Source organism: Lathyrus oleraceus, chromosome 1 (assembly GCF_024323335.1).
Source record: "Lathyrus oleraceus cultivar Zhongwan6 chromosome 1, CAAS_Psat_ZW6_1.0, whole genome shotgun sequence".
In the NCBI taxonomy this organism is placed as follows: Eukaryota; Viridiplantae; Streptophyta; class Magnoliopsida; order Fabales; family Fabaceae; genus Lathyrus; species Lathyrus oleraceus.
This window is the reverse complement of record NC_066579.1, coordinates 395,235,138-395,251,257: the sequence shown is the minus strand read 5'-3', so window position 1 is coordinate 395,251,257 and position 16,120 is coordinate 395,235,138. Positions and strand designations below refer to the sequence as shown.

The window sequence follows — 16,120 nt, the reverse complement described above, 5'->3', positions numbered from 1 at the left end:
CTTCTTTCGGTAACAAGTACATACTCGTAGCGGTTGACTACGTATCAAAATGGATTGAAGCTATAGCTTCTCCAACAAACGACACACGAGTAGTAACTAGACTCTTTAAGAATATAATCTTTCCAAGATTTGGTGTCCCAAGAATAGTAGTCAGTGATGGTGGATCGCATTTCATATCTAGGATACTCGAAAAATTATTGTTTAAGTATGGCGTAAAACATCGAGTGGCGACACCTTACCATCCTCAAACTAGTGGACAAGTGGAAGTGTCTAATAGAGAAATTAAACTGATATTGGAAAAAACAGTCGCTACATCAAGAAAAGACTGGTCATCAAAATTACCTGAAGCTTTATGGGCATATCGAACCGCTTACAAAACTCCCATAGGAACAACCCCATTTAGGCTTATTTATGGTAAATCTTGCCACCTCCCGGTAGAGTTAGAACATAAGGCCTATTGGGCTATTAAAAATTTAAATTTAAACTATAAGGCCGCCGGTGAAAAGCGAATTCTTGACATAAACGAATTAGAGGAACTTAGACAAGACGCCTACGAAAATGCCAGAATCTACAAGGAAAGAACGAAAAAATGGCATGATAAACGTATATCAAGAAAAACCTTCAAACAAGGCGATGTAGTCCTTTTATTCAACTCTAGACTTAAGTTATTCCCAGGAAAACTACGCTCTAGATGGTCAGGCCCTTTCCAAGTCACTAATGTTTTCCCTAGTGGAGCTGTGGAAATTAAGGGAAAATCTATGGAAACATTTATCGTAAACGGGAAGCGTCTGAAACATTATCACTATGATGAAAACAATGAAGACTCGCAAGTCCTGAAATTAGACGTATTGTCTCCTAAATCTATAGATTAACATTTACTAGTTTTATGTCGAGCTTGCGACATTAAACAAAGCGCTTCGTGGGAGACAACCCACAAAAAATTTTATTTTTATTTCTTCTTTGATTATTCTCTTTTTAATTTTATTTAGTTTTCATTCTCCGTATTCTTTATTTTAATTAAATTTTTCTTCTTTTCTTCTTTCGGCATTTGGCCAAATCCTGACTAAAACTCTTGTTTTTTCTTTTCTTTAGTTAACACTAACCTGATGGGACAAATTGATCGTATGGGTATCAAATTCAGAGGGAAAGCTCAGAGACAAAAATTCGAAGAACTAGCAGAGAGAGATGCACCCAAGTTTCTATGCTGATGATTGGGCAATGATTGCCCTTGGACTAAGAGAGAGTGTCCTGTATCTGCTGAGTCAAATAGGGTGGGAAACCACACCTATTCGAAGACAATTTGTTACTTACCGGAGGCTAACTCTAGAATTCCTTAGCTCCCTGATCTATCTACCAAACTATGGAAAAGGAATAAGCCGAGGTTTCATTCAGTTCAGGATGTTCAATATGGAGTATCAATTTAACATTCAAGACTTTACTAACCTTTTAGGGTTCCCTACCTCTTTTGATACATTCACCATGAGCCAAGAAGACCTTTTTGAATATAGAGAGCTTGAACATTTTTGGGGAAGTTTGACGGGTAATGACGACCCTGAGGAACATGAGTTTCTTTCTGGAAACATACATAACCCAACTTTTCGTTATTTCCACAAGATCCTAGCACACACTCTTTTTGGGAAGAAATCAAACATCACCACAGTATCACGTGATGAACTCTTCATAATATTTTGTGCTTCTCAGAACCGTCCAGTGAATGGTGCCACCTATATGTTGGCGAGCTTCGACCGTCTTATTCAAGCTGACCGTGCACCGATCCTAATAGGAGGACTGATAACCATGATTGCTAATGCTATTGGATTGCGCCAACCCATGCTTGATTTGAACCCTTTCTGTGGCATTGAGCCTATGAATATACCTTTCCTCTTCAACACTATGTTTATAGGAAACCTTGGACCTGAAGAGTTTGAACTAATAATTAATAACCAAGCTTTCTACCTATTCACCATGCCTAGTCCGATGACTAGTGTCCATAACCGAAACAATTGGCTTTACAACCTGAATGGAATACCTTCCCCTGTTAGGTTACCATGATGTTGCCTCTCCACCTCATCCTATCTTGACCGCAGAATCGGCAATACCTGATCTTAGACATCATATGCCCGGAACTGATTACAACACCGTCATTCAAGCCTTGATGTCAGAACAAGATGCCATCAGAAAAGAGTTAACTAATATGGGACATGAATTTCTGGGATACATGAGTAGTATGACAAATCAATTTCATGAGTTGCTACACCGTGTCAATTCCTTTGCCCCTCCGACCAGAGATCCTACAAGTGGCTATAAGAAATTGGAGTTAATTAGTTTTAGTCTTAGGATTTATAGTTTTGTTTGACATTATTTTTAATCTTAGTATTTGTTTTTCCATGTTTTCTTTTATTTTCAAATGTTACTTTATATTTATTGAAGCTATTGGCATTATTGGTTTATTTTATTTCCTTTTCATTTACACAATATCTACAATTATCAATAAGGATATTTACTGTATGCTGCTTACACAGCCTATTAGAGAAGAAAAATATTTATACACTATAGTGTGTAGTAAAATAGCATGCAAAGCAATTCAAAAATATAACAATAGCAAATATAATAAAACAACAAAAATAATAATAATAAAAACAAATTATGAAGCACCCACGTAAGTGACCGTTGCAAGCTGACTGGTGTGACGAGCGTCACACAATCCATCACGGTCGTCACGCAAGTGCCCATGACGCCCGTAACACCTTCTGTCACGAGCGTGACAGCTCCAGAATAGGTGAACGTTAGTAACCGTTGGGGACACGACCGTTACCCCCACCTTTTTATTTTCCCCATTCATTCACCTCTTTACTCCATCCCACTCACATTCCTCCACATTTATTTTTCTCTCACCCACTCCTCTTCCAACTTCCAAAAACTTTTCCTATAAATACCTACACTCCATTTCTCCCTAAACCACATCATTCCAACAAACCACTCTATACAAATACATTTGCATCCTCTTTCCTTCTTTCAACCCACCTATCAATATGGCGGAAAACCAACAGTTCGGAAATATTATCTTCCGATCCGAAGATGATAATTATCAACGGGAGCAGTTCGATCGGTTTCAACAACGAGGTGTCGTCTCTACCAAGTATCCTGATTTAAATTGTTTACAAGAATTAGGATTACTTCAAGGTGTGCAATGGATGCTTCAGCTTGCTGATTTAACCTTTCTTTGCACACACAATCAACCTACCTACCCATCACTCACCTTAGAATTTTTAAGTTCTTATTCATACACCACTCCAACCGGTGAAGACGAGTACTTAATCGGTACCGCAAATTTCCGCATGTTCAACACCGAGTACTCACTATCCCAGGATCAGTTAAGTGTCATGCTACACTTCCCTGTAGGAGGCCAAGTCCACCCAAGAATCCCTCAGAACTCACAGTGGTACATAAACGCCTTCGACCTCTTTAGAAAAATATCTGGTGTGGAAACAAACAACTGGGATGTACTACTTGCTTCACACATACATAACCCAACCATCCGGTATTTTATCCGCATCCTGCAAAACACCATTTTTGGTCGACCCAACAACAGCAAAGTCAACGCGAAAGAATTATTCTTCCTCCACTGCGTCTTTGAAATGAATACAAAGGTAAACGCCGCCTCTTTCTTATTTCACCATATCCGCACCCTGTGTGCTAGAGGCCGCCAACCTTTTGTGATTGGAGGATTGATAACCTCCATAGCACTTGGTCTGAATCTAGGGGACCGACTTCAAAATTTACAATCTCTACCACCCCTATTTATGGATATAAGCTATTGTCGCTCCAACCGCTTAATCAAAAATAGGGTAGGCGGAAGGTATTATCTTATGGTGAATAACCAAGAAGTCCCAAGCGTTGTTTTGCCCAACATTGCCCTCACAGATGTCACAAACCCCGACCGATTCATCTACGATCTGAATGCCCCCGAACCTACCGAGCCTACACAAGCAAACTCGCCCCCGGACGAGTTTGAGGAAATGGAGCAAGGTGATCACGGTCCTGAACAACAGTCAGCCCCGCTTAACCCTTCCGATAATGCAATTGGTCCATCCTCCCGACGTCGTCGAAGAAGAAGGCCAACAACTAATGATGACATCATGGATGCTATTGATGTTGTGCAGGCGCAAAATCTTGAAATGATGCAACTGATGCGCCAGATGCAACATCAACAGGAAGCGAGGAATGCAATAACCGACCAGCGGTTCACTGACTTGCTCAACAGGTTTGATGACTTGGAAGTACGTCAACGCTCACCGGGTCCGAGAACAAGAGGACGCAGGCAGAATTGAGCATATTTATTTAATTTTCCTTTCTTTTCGCTTTTCTTTAAAATATTGGGGACAATGTTTCATTTAAGTGTGGGGGGGAAAACTTTGTTGCAGTTATTATTATTTCTCTTTCAACATTTCTTTTTCAAGTATGTTATTTCCCTTTCATTGTTATTTCCCTTTTATATATAAAAAAAAAATTTAAGTCAAGTCCCTAGTGTGAAAATTTCGTATTATCTATTCCCCTCAATTCTCTTGAGCCATAACAAAATTTTAACACTTAACACACTCGATAAGTATAAAGGTTGCTCATTTTATAAAACTTGAGTGAAATCAAGACAAAATTATTACCACCTCAACGCTCTAAAAACCTCAACATGTTAGATCGGGATAAGTACCTATTATATCAATTCCTTGTACTTTTAGTCTTATAGTAACCCCGAGTAGTTTATACGAGAAGTCGGCACCATCTTAATAGCAAACTACGTGGAGAGCCGATGAATATAAGTGAATGATTCCCAAAACAACATAAGATATATATATATATATATATATATATATATATATATATATATATATATATATATATATATATATATATATATATATATATATATATATATATATATATATATATATATATATATATATATATATATATATATATATATATATATATATATATATATTATATATATATATATATATATATATATATATATATATATATATATATATATATATATATATATATATATTATATATATATATATATATATATATATATATATATAATATATATATATATATATATATATATAAGGAAATGCACTAATTAAGTTAGGTGATCCTTACCAGATCATTTAATCCAAAGGTTGCGGACCCTACAAAAGCACAATATGAAAGATCCATTATGAGTTGGTTCAGCAGGTATCTGGTGCTGAACTTAGTAGGGCGGACTACGGTCCGATCCCCCGCAATTTGCAATGGACTAAATAACGAAGTTATCCAACTTATGTACCAGAACTTCCAGCTAAAAAGGGAATCAGAATCGCTAACCGGTTACTCCACTATGTGCGCGAAAAGATAAAGGGCTTAATGTGATTTCGCTAGAATGAAAACGGGTGAAACAAGAGTAAAAGAACTAGGCTAGCTATAATAGCATGACTCGAACTGGTTTGCATAAGGTGGGGTTATCTGAGGTTGTAACGGTAGTTGTTGATGTTAAGATTAAGCTCAAGTTATTTTTTTAAACAGATTTACTTGCGACCTACTACGAATCGATGTGTGTTTGGAAATTTCATCTGGCTAGTATTTTAAACCGATTTCTACATTGAATCTTGCTTGAGGACAAGCAAAAGTCTAAGTATGGGGGAGTTTGATAACATGAAATAATATCACATTTTTGGACTCGATTTAATTAAATTATATTATTATTTGTTTCGATTTATTTTATATCATTCGATATTACTTGGTATTTTCCTTCTATTTATTTCAGGTAACATTATTTGAAGCATACGTGAAAAAGAAAGAAAAGGAGGTGCAAAAAGAGGATAAAAAGCAATCCACTAAAGCCCAGCCCACAACTACAAGGAGAGGCGCTGTGATGCTGCGACGACCGCCACACAAGGTGTGACGAGCTTCACGCCCCCCTGCTAAGTGTTACAAGCGTAACACATGGTGTGACGGGCGTCACACCCCCATTCCTATATTTTTGGCTTTGACGCGTAACAGAAGCACGTTCACCTTTTTCTTCGCTTGACCAGTTGACGCGTGACAAAACCTACTGAAGGACTTTGGAAGAAACGGTCACTTGATGGATGGATATAAATAGGACCAATTATGGAACCCTGCAGCTCTCTCAATTTTTTTCCAGTTTTCGGCACCGTGCATTATTTTTTACTGCTTTTTAATTTTCCAGCACTCTACTTTCCTAGCAATTTTTATTCCCTTTTCTTTTCCAGTCAATTTTCAAAGCATTCAATTAATTTTCTCACAATAGTTTCTACACCGGAAACTACTGTGTAACTTTTACTGGATCTAACCTTACGTTAGGTCATAGTATTTTATTCCTTCGCCTTTATTTTACTGTCTGACCAAAGATTGTGAAGAACAAATCCAACCGGCTTGTGGTGGAGTGTTCAAGCATCGAAGCTAGGAACAATCAAGATTTCTATTAATTTTACAGGTTCATTAATTTATTGTTTTAATTTATATATGCTCTGTACTGCTGTTTATCTATATTGTCTGTCTGATATGGCTGTATTTAAGTATAATTATTGTTTAGGCCTGTTTAGCATGTCCGGCTAATTAATTTAGATATCGGTATGTAAAGTAAGCGGAATAAAGGAATCAAAACTAAGTCGGTTTAAATTTATTTAAAAATATAGTCACTCTTTTTATGGTCTCAATTTACAGAGTTAATACCAAAGTTTTTGTACGAGAGTAAAAGACGTAAAGAAGTTAAAATCAATAGAACGACGGTTTGAGCTTTTAACTGGACAGTGTAAATTGGACATTAACTTTAAATCAGGGCGAAAGCAATTTTTAGAGTTAATTAAATTCTAATCATTTTCAAAAAGTATTTTTAAAGGTTAAATGTGAGGACGAGAGTTAAGCACTTAAGTTTAATCATATAATCTAAGTCAACAGAGCGAGAGTTTGAGACGAGGGTGTTTAAATGGTTAGTATTTTAATAAAAAGAGTTTCTATAGATTCTATTATTTTCAAAAAGTGATTTTAGTTTTAACTAATTAGTGAGAGCATACGTTAAGGTAAAATCATGGTCTATTCAACAGAGCGAGAGTTTGAGAAAAGGTTTTTAATCAATAGTGTCTAATGAAAGGACTTATTTTAAAACTAAGAAACCAGCGAAGATTTGATTCCCTAATTACGACGAACTACATACCGATATCCGCGTTATTTGATATTTAATCTAGATCTTATTTTAGTTTTACTTTCCCCCCTAATCATCAAAGGATCATCCGCCTTAGCTTTACGAAGTAACCCTAGAAAAACGGTATATCGATTCATTAAGTCCCTGTGGGATCGATATCTTTTATTACTACGCGATTAGATTGTGCACTTGCAGTTAATACCCCAATAGACTCATAAAGTCGTGATCAGTACATAATGTGATTAGTGGTCATTGTCATGCAGATGTTGAAACTATGGAACAATTATTTTGTTCGTACCCACTTGCCAGGGCCGACCCTGTCCAAGTGCAGCATGTGCTGCAGCACATGGCCCCAAATTTTAGAATTTTCAATTTGTTTTCATAAATATTAATAAAAATAAATAAAATATTATTAAAAAATTCAATAATTGAAAGAAATGTTATGATAAAAACTCAATACATACAAAAATCAAGATTGATCAAAACTCAAAATAATTATAATTAAATTTATTTTTAATTAATACATAATTGTATTTTTGATATATATTTTTTAATTATTATAATTGTATTTTTTTTAATTTGTGTCTATTTATGAAATTAGAACGGGACCTCCGATATGATTGGGCTGACCTTGCCACTTGTTTACCATATTCATATATTTCCTTATGGAGAATTTGCAATATTATAAATGCGTAAACACAATTAAACAAACATGTGTTGAACACAAAAGTTGGAAATAAACGATAAATAACATACCGAGAAGAATTGAAGGGTGCAATTTTCTATGATTTTTATCTAAAAATAGGTTTGCAAAACAATTGTGAGAATGTGGAAATAAGGAAAAGAGACACTAAAAGGATAAAATTAAAGAAGAAGAAAACATATGAATCTCCAGCCATGTAGTAAGGAAATTGTTAGATGGTGGAAATGAGAAAAATTTGAAGGAAGAGAAGAATGTTAAAGCTCTATCAGAAGAGCATGTAAAAGTGGTACAGAGAAAATTGAAAAAACAATTAAAAAATTGGTGCAAAGCGTTGAAATAATCGAAGCTTCTCAGAGAAGCTTACTCGTTAACATAATAATATTAAAAATGTTAATGAAAATTGAAAAATATTTTAATTTGACCAAAATCTAATAAGTGATATAACAATGAGTTGCAATATTGTAAGTGCGTAAACACAAATAAACAATATATGTGAGTATTTAAGTTATGCAATCTATAAGAGTTACATAGTACAAACACACTCAACAAATTTTATAGGTACATATTATGATGTGTGGTCTTTGTTGTGCAACTGTTGAAACTATGGAATAATTATTTTGTTCATGCAGATTTACTCATCATATTCAAAATCATTTTTAGTGGTATTTTAGGGATAATGGTTAACTATATTAGCATGTCTTCCATATTTTAGGGATAATGGTTAACTAGATTATTTGGAGGTTAGAAGTTTCATCAAATATCCCTAATGTTTGTAACGATATTAACTAACTTTGCCATAGGATGAACTATTCAGGTAACAAGGAGGTAACTTAACATGGCAAGTAAATCCATATGATTTTGGTAATAATAGAAAACTATGTTTATTAAAGAAGGGTTATAAAACAATATATCCTTGAGATGTACAATGTAATAAACTATCTTTAATATATGAGAAAAATATAAAATAAAGGTATTATTCAATGTGATGAACAATATTTAAACTATGAGAAAAATACAAAATAAACAAAGAAAAAATAGTTTCAGATTGATCTAAAATGAAGAGAAAATCAAAGAATTGTTAAAAACAACAAAATATTTATGAACAGTTAAGATAAACAACATTCATTAGTTTAAGGATTTACCGAAAAGGAAGGAAAAATCAAAGAACATAATATCATAACAAAATACATATATACAAAAATGATAAAGAACATTCAATACTTTTGAATTTGTCAAAAAATTAGGGAAAACAAAGAAAGATTAGCAAATCAATAAATATTTGAGAGGTTGTTAAATGCGATGAAATATCTTCAAACTATGAAAAAAAACACAATCCATCTAAGTGAAAAAATTTGAAAGGAACTCAAGATATTGAACACAAAAGTTGAAAATAAACCATAAATGACATACTGAGAATAATTGAAGGGTGCAATTTTCTATGATCTTGACCTAAAAACAAATGTGCAAAACAATTGTGAAAATGTGAAAATAAGGAAGAGAGACAATAAGAGGGTAAAATGAAAGAAGAATAAAAAGAAGAAGAAAGGATACGAATCTCCAACCATGGTGAGATGGTGGAAATGAAGAAAAGTTGAAGGAAGAGAAAAGAATGTTGAAGCTTTATCAAAAGAGTGTGTAAATTTTATACAATGAAAATTGAAAACCACAATTACAAAAATTTGTGCAAAGAATTGAAATGATCGAAGCTTCTCAGAAAAGTTTACTCATCAATATAATAATATTAAAAATATTAATGAAAGTTAAAAAAGATTATATCGGAACAAAATCTAATAGGTCATATAAAAATAAGTGAGACATTTAGGTAAAATCTATTGTATCATATTATCATAGATATATAGGATCATGATCAAATGAAATCAATTTGTTAAACTTAGTAACATGACACATCTGATAATTCTTTATTGCATATTCGTATAACAAAATTCATCGTTGAATTGAAAACTATTATCATATAGATCATGTCTATAAAATTTAATATAAATAGGAAATTATTTGATATGTCAACGAAAAGCATAAAAACGAATGTCTTATAAAACATCATGAAAGTCGTTAATTCTTATCATTCGATTTAATATATCAAATAATTTTTTATTGATGTGAAATTTTATAGACATTATTTATATGATAATAGTTTTCAATTCAACAGGGAATTTTGTTATACTTACCTACGTAATATTATTAAGTTTGACACTTTAATATCATTTGATCCAGACTCATATATATATATATATATATATATATATATATATATATATATATATATATATATATATATATATATATATATATATATATTATATATATATATATATATATATATATATATATATATATATATATATATATATATATATACACATATTAACGTGTTTCAAAACATTTATTTTTTATTCATTCATTTGTCCCCTTTATCATCTTTCTCTCCTTGACCAAATGCACATTCCTCTTCTCACAATCCCACCAAATCAACCCCACACATTGATTAACCTCAATTCTCTCTATTCCTTTTCGCTTCTACTTTCCAATGACGCAATCGCTTTCTTCAATTCCAAACCAGAATTAAAAACCAAAAAACCATTTTCCCCTTTCTCCGAACCATTTCCGTTTCCCAATTCCATCAATCGCAGTCTCATCGGATTCCCCCAATTTCGTTCCGGTAAGCAAAATTTAAATCTTTAACTTGTTTTTTTGGCTACCCAGATATTTGTTTTCTGTTTTTTTCATTAATCTGTTATTAAAGTACTTTTTTTTTTTGTATATTATTGTTATTATGTAGTTGTGGATTTCAATTATGGATAAACTAGGAGATGGGATTTTTCCAGATGAGGTGGTTATGCAGATTCTTGCTAGGTTACCAGTGAAATCGCTTTTTAGAAGCAAAAGTGTGTGCAAATTGTGGTATAGGTTGACTTTGGATAACTATTTCATTCAATTGTATAATGATGTTTCTAGGAAGAACCCTATGATTCTTGTTGAGATTTCAGATTCATTATTAGAATCCAAATCTAGCTTAATCTGTGTTGATAGTTTAAGGGGTGTATTTGAATTTTCGCTCAATTTCTTGAACGATAGAGTTAAGGTTCGAGCGTCCTGTAATGGGTTGTTGTGTTGTTCTAGTATTCCTGATATGGGTGTTTACTATGTCTGTAATCCGGTTACGCGGCAGTTTCGGTTGCTTCCGAAGAGTAGGGAAAGGCCGGTGACTCGGTTTTATCCTGATGGTGAAGCTACTTTGGTGGGGTTGGCATGTGACCCGGCGAATCAGAAGTTCAATGTTGTGCTTGCTGGTAGTCATCGTACTTTTGGTCATAGGCCGGATGGAAAATTCATATGTTTGGTGTTTGATTCGGAGTTGAACAAGTGGAGGAAGTTGATTTCTTTTCAAGATGAACATTTTACTCATATGAATAAGAATCAAGTTGTTTTTGTCAATAATGCTTTACACTGGTTGACCGCTAGCTCTAGTTATGTACTCGTGCTTGATTTAAGTTGTGATATTTGGAGGAAGATGTCGTTACCGTATGACCCGATTTGTGGAGCGGGAAATAGGACTTATTTATTGGAATTAGATGGTAGGCTGTCGGTTATTCAAATTTCAGAAGCCTGGATGACTATATGGGTGCTGAAAGATTACTGGAACGATGAGTGGTGCATCGTGGATAAGGTGAGTCTGAGGTGTATCAAAGGAATGGTGCCAGGAATTTTCCCGATCAGTCAGACGAGCGAATATGTTTTCATGGCAACTCATAAGCAGGTTTTGGTGTATCATCGCAGGAGTCATGTTTGGAAAGAAATGTACGCCGTGAAGTATAGCTCAACACTCCCGTTATGGTTTTCAGCACATGCGTATCGCAGCACAATGTTCTCTTGTAACTAAGGCACGGTGAGTCGGTGACTACATTAGAAAACTTTTGTACATGTATTTATGGTTTCAAGTATTTAAAATTCATTTAGGAACTGTTATTTGCTGAAAAATATTCATGTTTCTGGCACAGTATCTATTTCGAAACATTTGTATTGTTTATTTTCATGGAAATCTGTTTATAATGCAGGACAATGTTCTCTTGTAACTCCTGTACATATATTTGTAATTTCAATTGCTACTATCCATAGTTTGCTTTTCTCTCTCAAATACAGATCATTGTTAGGGATGACTTGAGTTTTTTCTTCTTAGATATACGAATTAAAACACTCAATGTGTATTTTACTAACCACCCTCACATTGTCCTTATTTGGATAAGAATCTACTCTTCCCAAATAAAATACACAAGATGTTTTTTACTGGTTTTAATAGTGAAGCGTTTGAATCTGCAATTTTTTTTTCATTTTATGTATTTAACTAGTTATAAATATGTGTAATACACGAATAAATTAACTAATTTAATCTTATAAAGCACTATTAATATTGATTTTAATTAACATATATTAAATTAATAGTAACACAGATAGTAATTTTTTTTTTTTACAATTTTTACATATAAATAATGTAGTTTTTAAATGTTTCACTAATGAATAGTTTTTAAATGTTTAAAATCGAACCGGTTTAACATAAAACTTCAAATCAAATTGAAATTAAAAAAAAAAAAACGTATTTGATTTGGATTTGTTTAAGTTATTTTTTTAACAAAAGCGTGCGGTTTTGTTTTGTTTTGTTATTTGCATTTTGCAAATTGAATCAAACTGAACTATATTACAACTTAAATTTTATTTATTCCACATTCAATTTTAAACAAAAATCTATTATTTATTAACCTTATGATTATCAATAATTTTCTCTTATTCGTACTTAGGGTTTCAATCTTAACCTCTTCAAATCTTTCCCAGTATTATGGTGTCTCATTCTCATCTTCTTTATCATGTATATCTCTCAACTTCTATTCTAATATCTCTTCTCTTATGTTTTTTATTTTTCATCTTCTCATTTTTATGATATTGTTTTCTCTTTCAATTATGTTTTTATCGCATCTTTCTTCTCTAATCTCGTATATTTTCTATTCTTTCTTTTTCATTTTCTTTAATCTTTCATTTCTTATGATTTTTCTGTTTCATTATAATATTTTTTATATTGTTTTATGTTAATACTTTTTATTTTTTATTTCACTTTTTGTCTAATCTGATTTGTGTATATTGAATAGGAAGTTGTTGTCCAAATATAATGATTTTTGTTGTTATTTGGTTATGTATGACTCACTAAACATAAAATTATGTTGTTCTCTGTATATATGTATTTATAGCTCAATAAAAATCTTGTAAAAAATTGAACCAATCCAAATTGTATTTGTTTGATTTAGTTTGGTTGGATTTTATTTCTAAAATTCAATCGAACCAAACTGGACCGCAAACTTTTTTCTTTTATAGTTGAGATGATTTTTGGTATCAAAACCGTTCTAACACATTATCTTCTATCTAACCAAAATTCATGTACCTATAATACAACCAAAATTCATGTACCTATAACTTAACTAATAGAAAAATATATATTAAAGAGTATTTGTTGTAATGAGCAAAGCATATTTGTTATTTAGCATATGTTTTGAGACACTCTCTTATAGATAACAATTATAGTAATGCTCAAACTTTTTTCCTTATCATGGAACAATATTTTAAGTTATTTTTTATTCTTGATTAATAGTTGTTTAATTATAATTTATTGATTAAGACATTTCTTATTAATTGTTATAATTGTCTATAATTAAGACATTTCTTGATAAGTAGGATCGTCATTGAAGGCGTGTAAGTCGGAATATCGTACAGGACCTCAAATTTGACATAGTTAACTTATGTTTAAACCAGACTTCATAGAATGTTTAGAATGGTGAAACAATGATTAGATAAGATCTCTATTTCTTTTTTCATAATTAAACTAAGACGAATTTACACGGAATCTTCGAAAAAATTGAGACGGCTCTGTTGGTAAGTATAACTCAATATATTGAGACTTATTAATTATCATTACAAATGGGATAATAATTGAATATTGTCTCCTAATGAATATGAGTTGTCATTGTGATTGAGAGAAGACATTAACATCCTTAAAATGTAAATTATGATTTCAATGTTTTTTTTAGATAATTGTTGCTTTAGTAACATGATAAAGAAGTTTAATTAATTTAAATTTCTCAATAACATTATTGTGCTTCCAATCTTGAGCTTGATTGAGTGATTTCGAAGTCCATATGTTTTAAGAAAACTAGAAAAATTCAGGTGTTAGTTGCTAAAATGTCTCCTTATCATTAGCTTCTAAATTATTTATAGAATCACAACTAACGAAATACAATTATTCTATCACGTTTAATGAATCAAATAATTGTATAACAGTTTCATAACATAGTATAAATTAAGGGTTAAATAGGTTTATTGTCCTCATAAATATCTTAAATTTTATTTTTAGTTTCTTAGAGTATTTCTTTCAAAAAATAGTCATCCTAAAATTTCTATCCACACTTTCGATCCCAAATATTAAAATTGTCGCTAACTCAATCGATAAGTAATAAACTATCGTTAAAATCGTTGTTAATTCAGTCGCTAAGTAGTACAAATTGTCGCTAAGTTGTAGGAGGGACCAAAAATGTAGATGAAATTTTTTAGGAGGATCATTCTTTAAAGAAAATATTTTGAGAGACTAAAAACAAAATTTGAGATATTTAGAAGGATCATAAACATATTTAATCCTAAAATTAATAAAAAATTTGCGCATGAGATGAGCTTCGTTAATCGTTGATTTCATCAATAACTTCCAATAGTTAATGCTAGAATAACCCTACTTTAAAATATTCATAATCTTTGATATTATTTACCAAGTTAGGATACTTAAAATAATTATTTTAACCTATCCCCTACTTTGCCTTTGCCTTAAGCTCAAACCACCTAAACATTTCTCATAAGATACTTAATATGAATATGATATATCAACTCTAATACTATTTATAAATGAATCAATGTGAAACTTTAGTCTTCTTTTCTTCATTTGTTTTTTTCTATGCAACACTCTATGTGATGTGGTAGCACATGTTTTCTGTCCAACTTTTTTCATGATCATTGTCTACTTTATGGCTGGATTCAAGAGAAGCTTATGATTTGCTTCAGCCATTCCTTTTGGATACATCGCCTACTTGACTTTTTGGACGTAAAAATGGAGGAACTTCGAAAAAAAACTATATATATGGAGTTCAATATTTTCAATACCGTAATCAACATAAGCTAAATTTGCAGCCATATCTGCAAGTTTCTAAGTATCTACAACCTAAAAAAAGTCATTTGGAGACAAAATATACCAATCTCTAAATAAATGAAACTAAAATTGTAAATAACATGTATTTGAAATTATGTACAATAAGTGCATTCAGTTCATTATACATGTATGTTAGGTTTATAATAGTCTATTTGTCCTCTAGTTACAACTTTGAAATACATTAGAATTATTTTCAACACAGAAAATCCTACACTTTGGAATAAAATAAGGAATTGAATAACTCACGACAAAGGTAAGACGTTCGCCAACACATCTAACAATCTCTTCTCTTCGTTAAATAAATGTTTTCCCACCATTGGGAATGTCTTTACTTAAAAGGATGTCCCTCCCTCCATCATGTTCCAACTCATGCCTGAGTTGTATACTTGTTATCCTTGCCAATGGTTATGCATGTACAAATATATACATGTCATATAGAGTGTTGCGTAGGAAAAAAGCAAATGAAAAAAATATTTTTGTCTTAATGTTGAGATGTGAAAGAAGACTAAATTTCCACATTGATTTGTATATAAATAGTATTAGAGTTTATATATCACATACATACTAAGCATGGAGAGATATTTAAATGGTTTCGATCTAAGACTCTATTAATTTTATTTGAAATATTTGTTAATCTATTAATTAAATTCTAAATAAATATAAAACAAAAATTAATTAAAATAATCAATTATAAGTTAATTTATTCTATAAAAAATATTAAATAATAAATAATCATAGTCATCATTGCCAACTCATCAAAACAATTTTTTTGTCCTAATCATCATTGCCATATATGGAAAATTGGAGGAGAACCATCAAAATCTCAAGTGATGTAAAGTTTAGGGACCAAAAAGCTAATTTTTAAAATGAATGGATTAAAAATTAAAAAACATCAAAACATATGAACCAAAAATGCATTTATGTCATTGTTTTAATTAGACCAATAAAATCATACAAAA

General features: G+C 31.8%; 1 protein-coding gene across 1 annotated transcript; it reads left to right on the top strand.

Annotated features, from left to right (window-relative positions):
* Nucleotides 1-10,309: 10,309 nt before the first annotated feature.
* Nucleotides 10,310-12,000, top strand: LOC127074421 (F-box protein At5g49610). The gene is made up of 2 exons (XM_051015739.1): nt 10,310-10,586; nt 10,707-12,000. Exon 2 carries the CDS (start codon nt 10,722-10,724, stop codon nt 11,805-11,807), a length of 1,086 nt encoding a protein of 361 aa, XP_050871696.1. The 5' UTR covers nt 10,310-10,586; nt 10,707-10,721; the 3' UTR covers nt 11,808-12,000.
* Nucleotides 12,001-16,120: the final 4,120 nt, after the last annotated feature.

Coding starts and splice junctions, on each gene's coding strand:
- LOC127074421 (XM_051015739.1), top strand. CDS start 10,722: ATGGATAAACTAGGAGATGGGATTTTTCCAGATGAGGTGGTTATGCAG.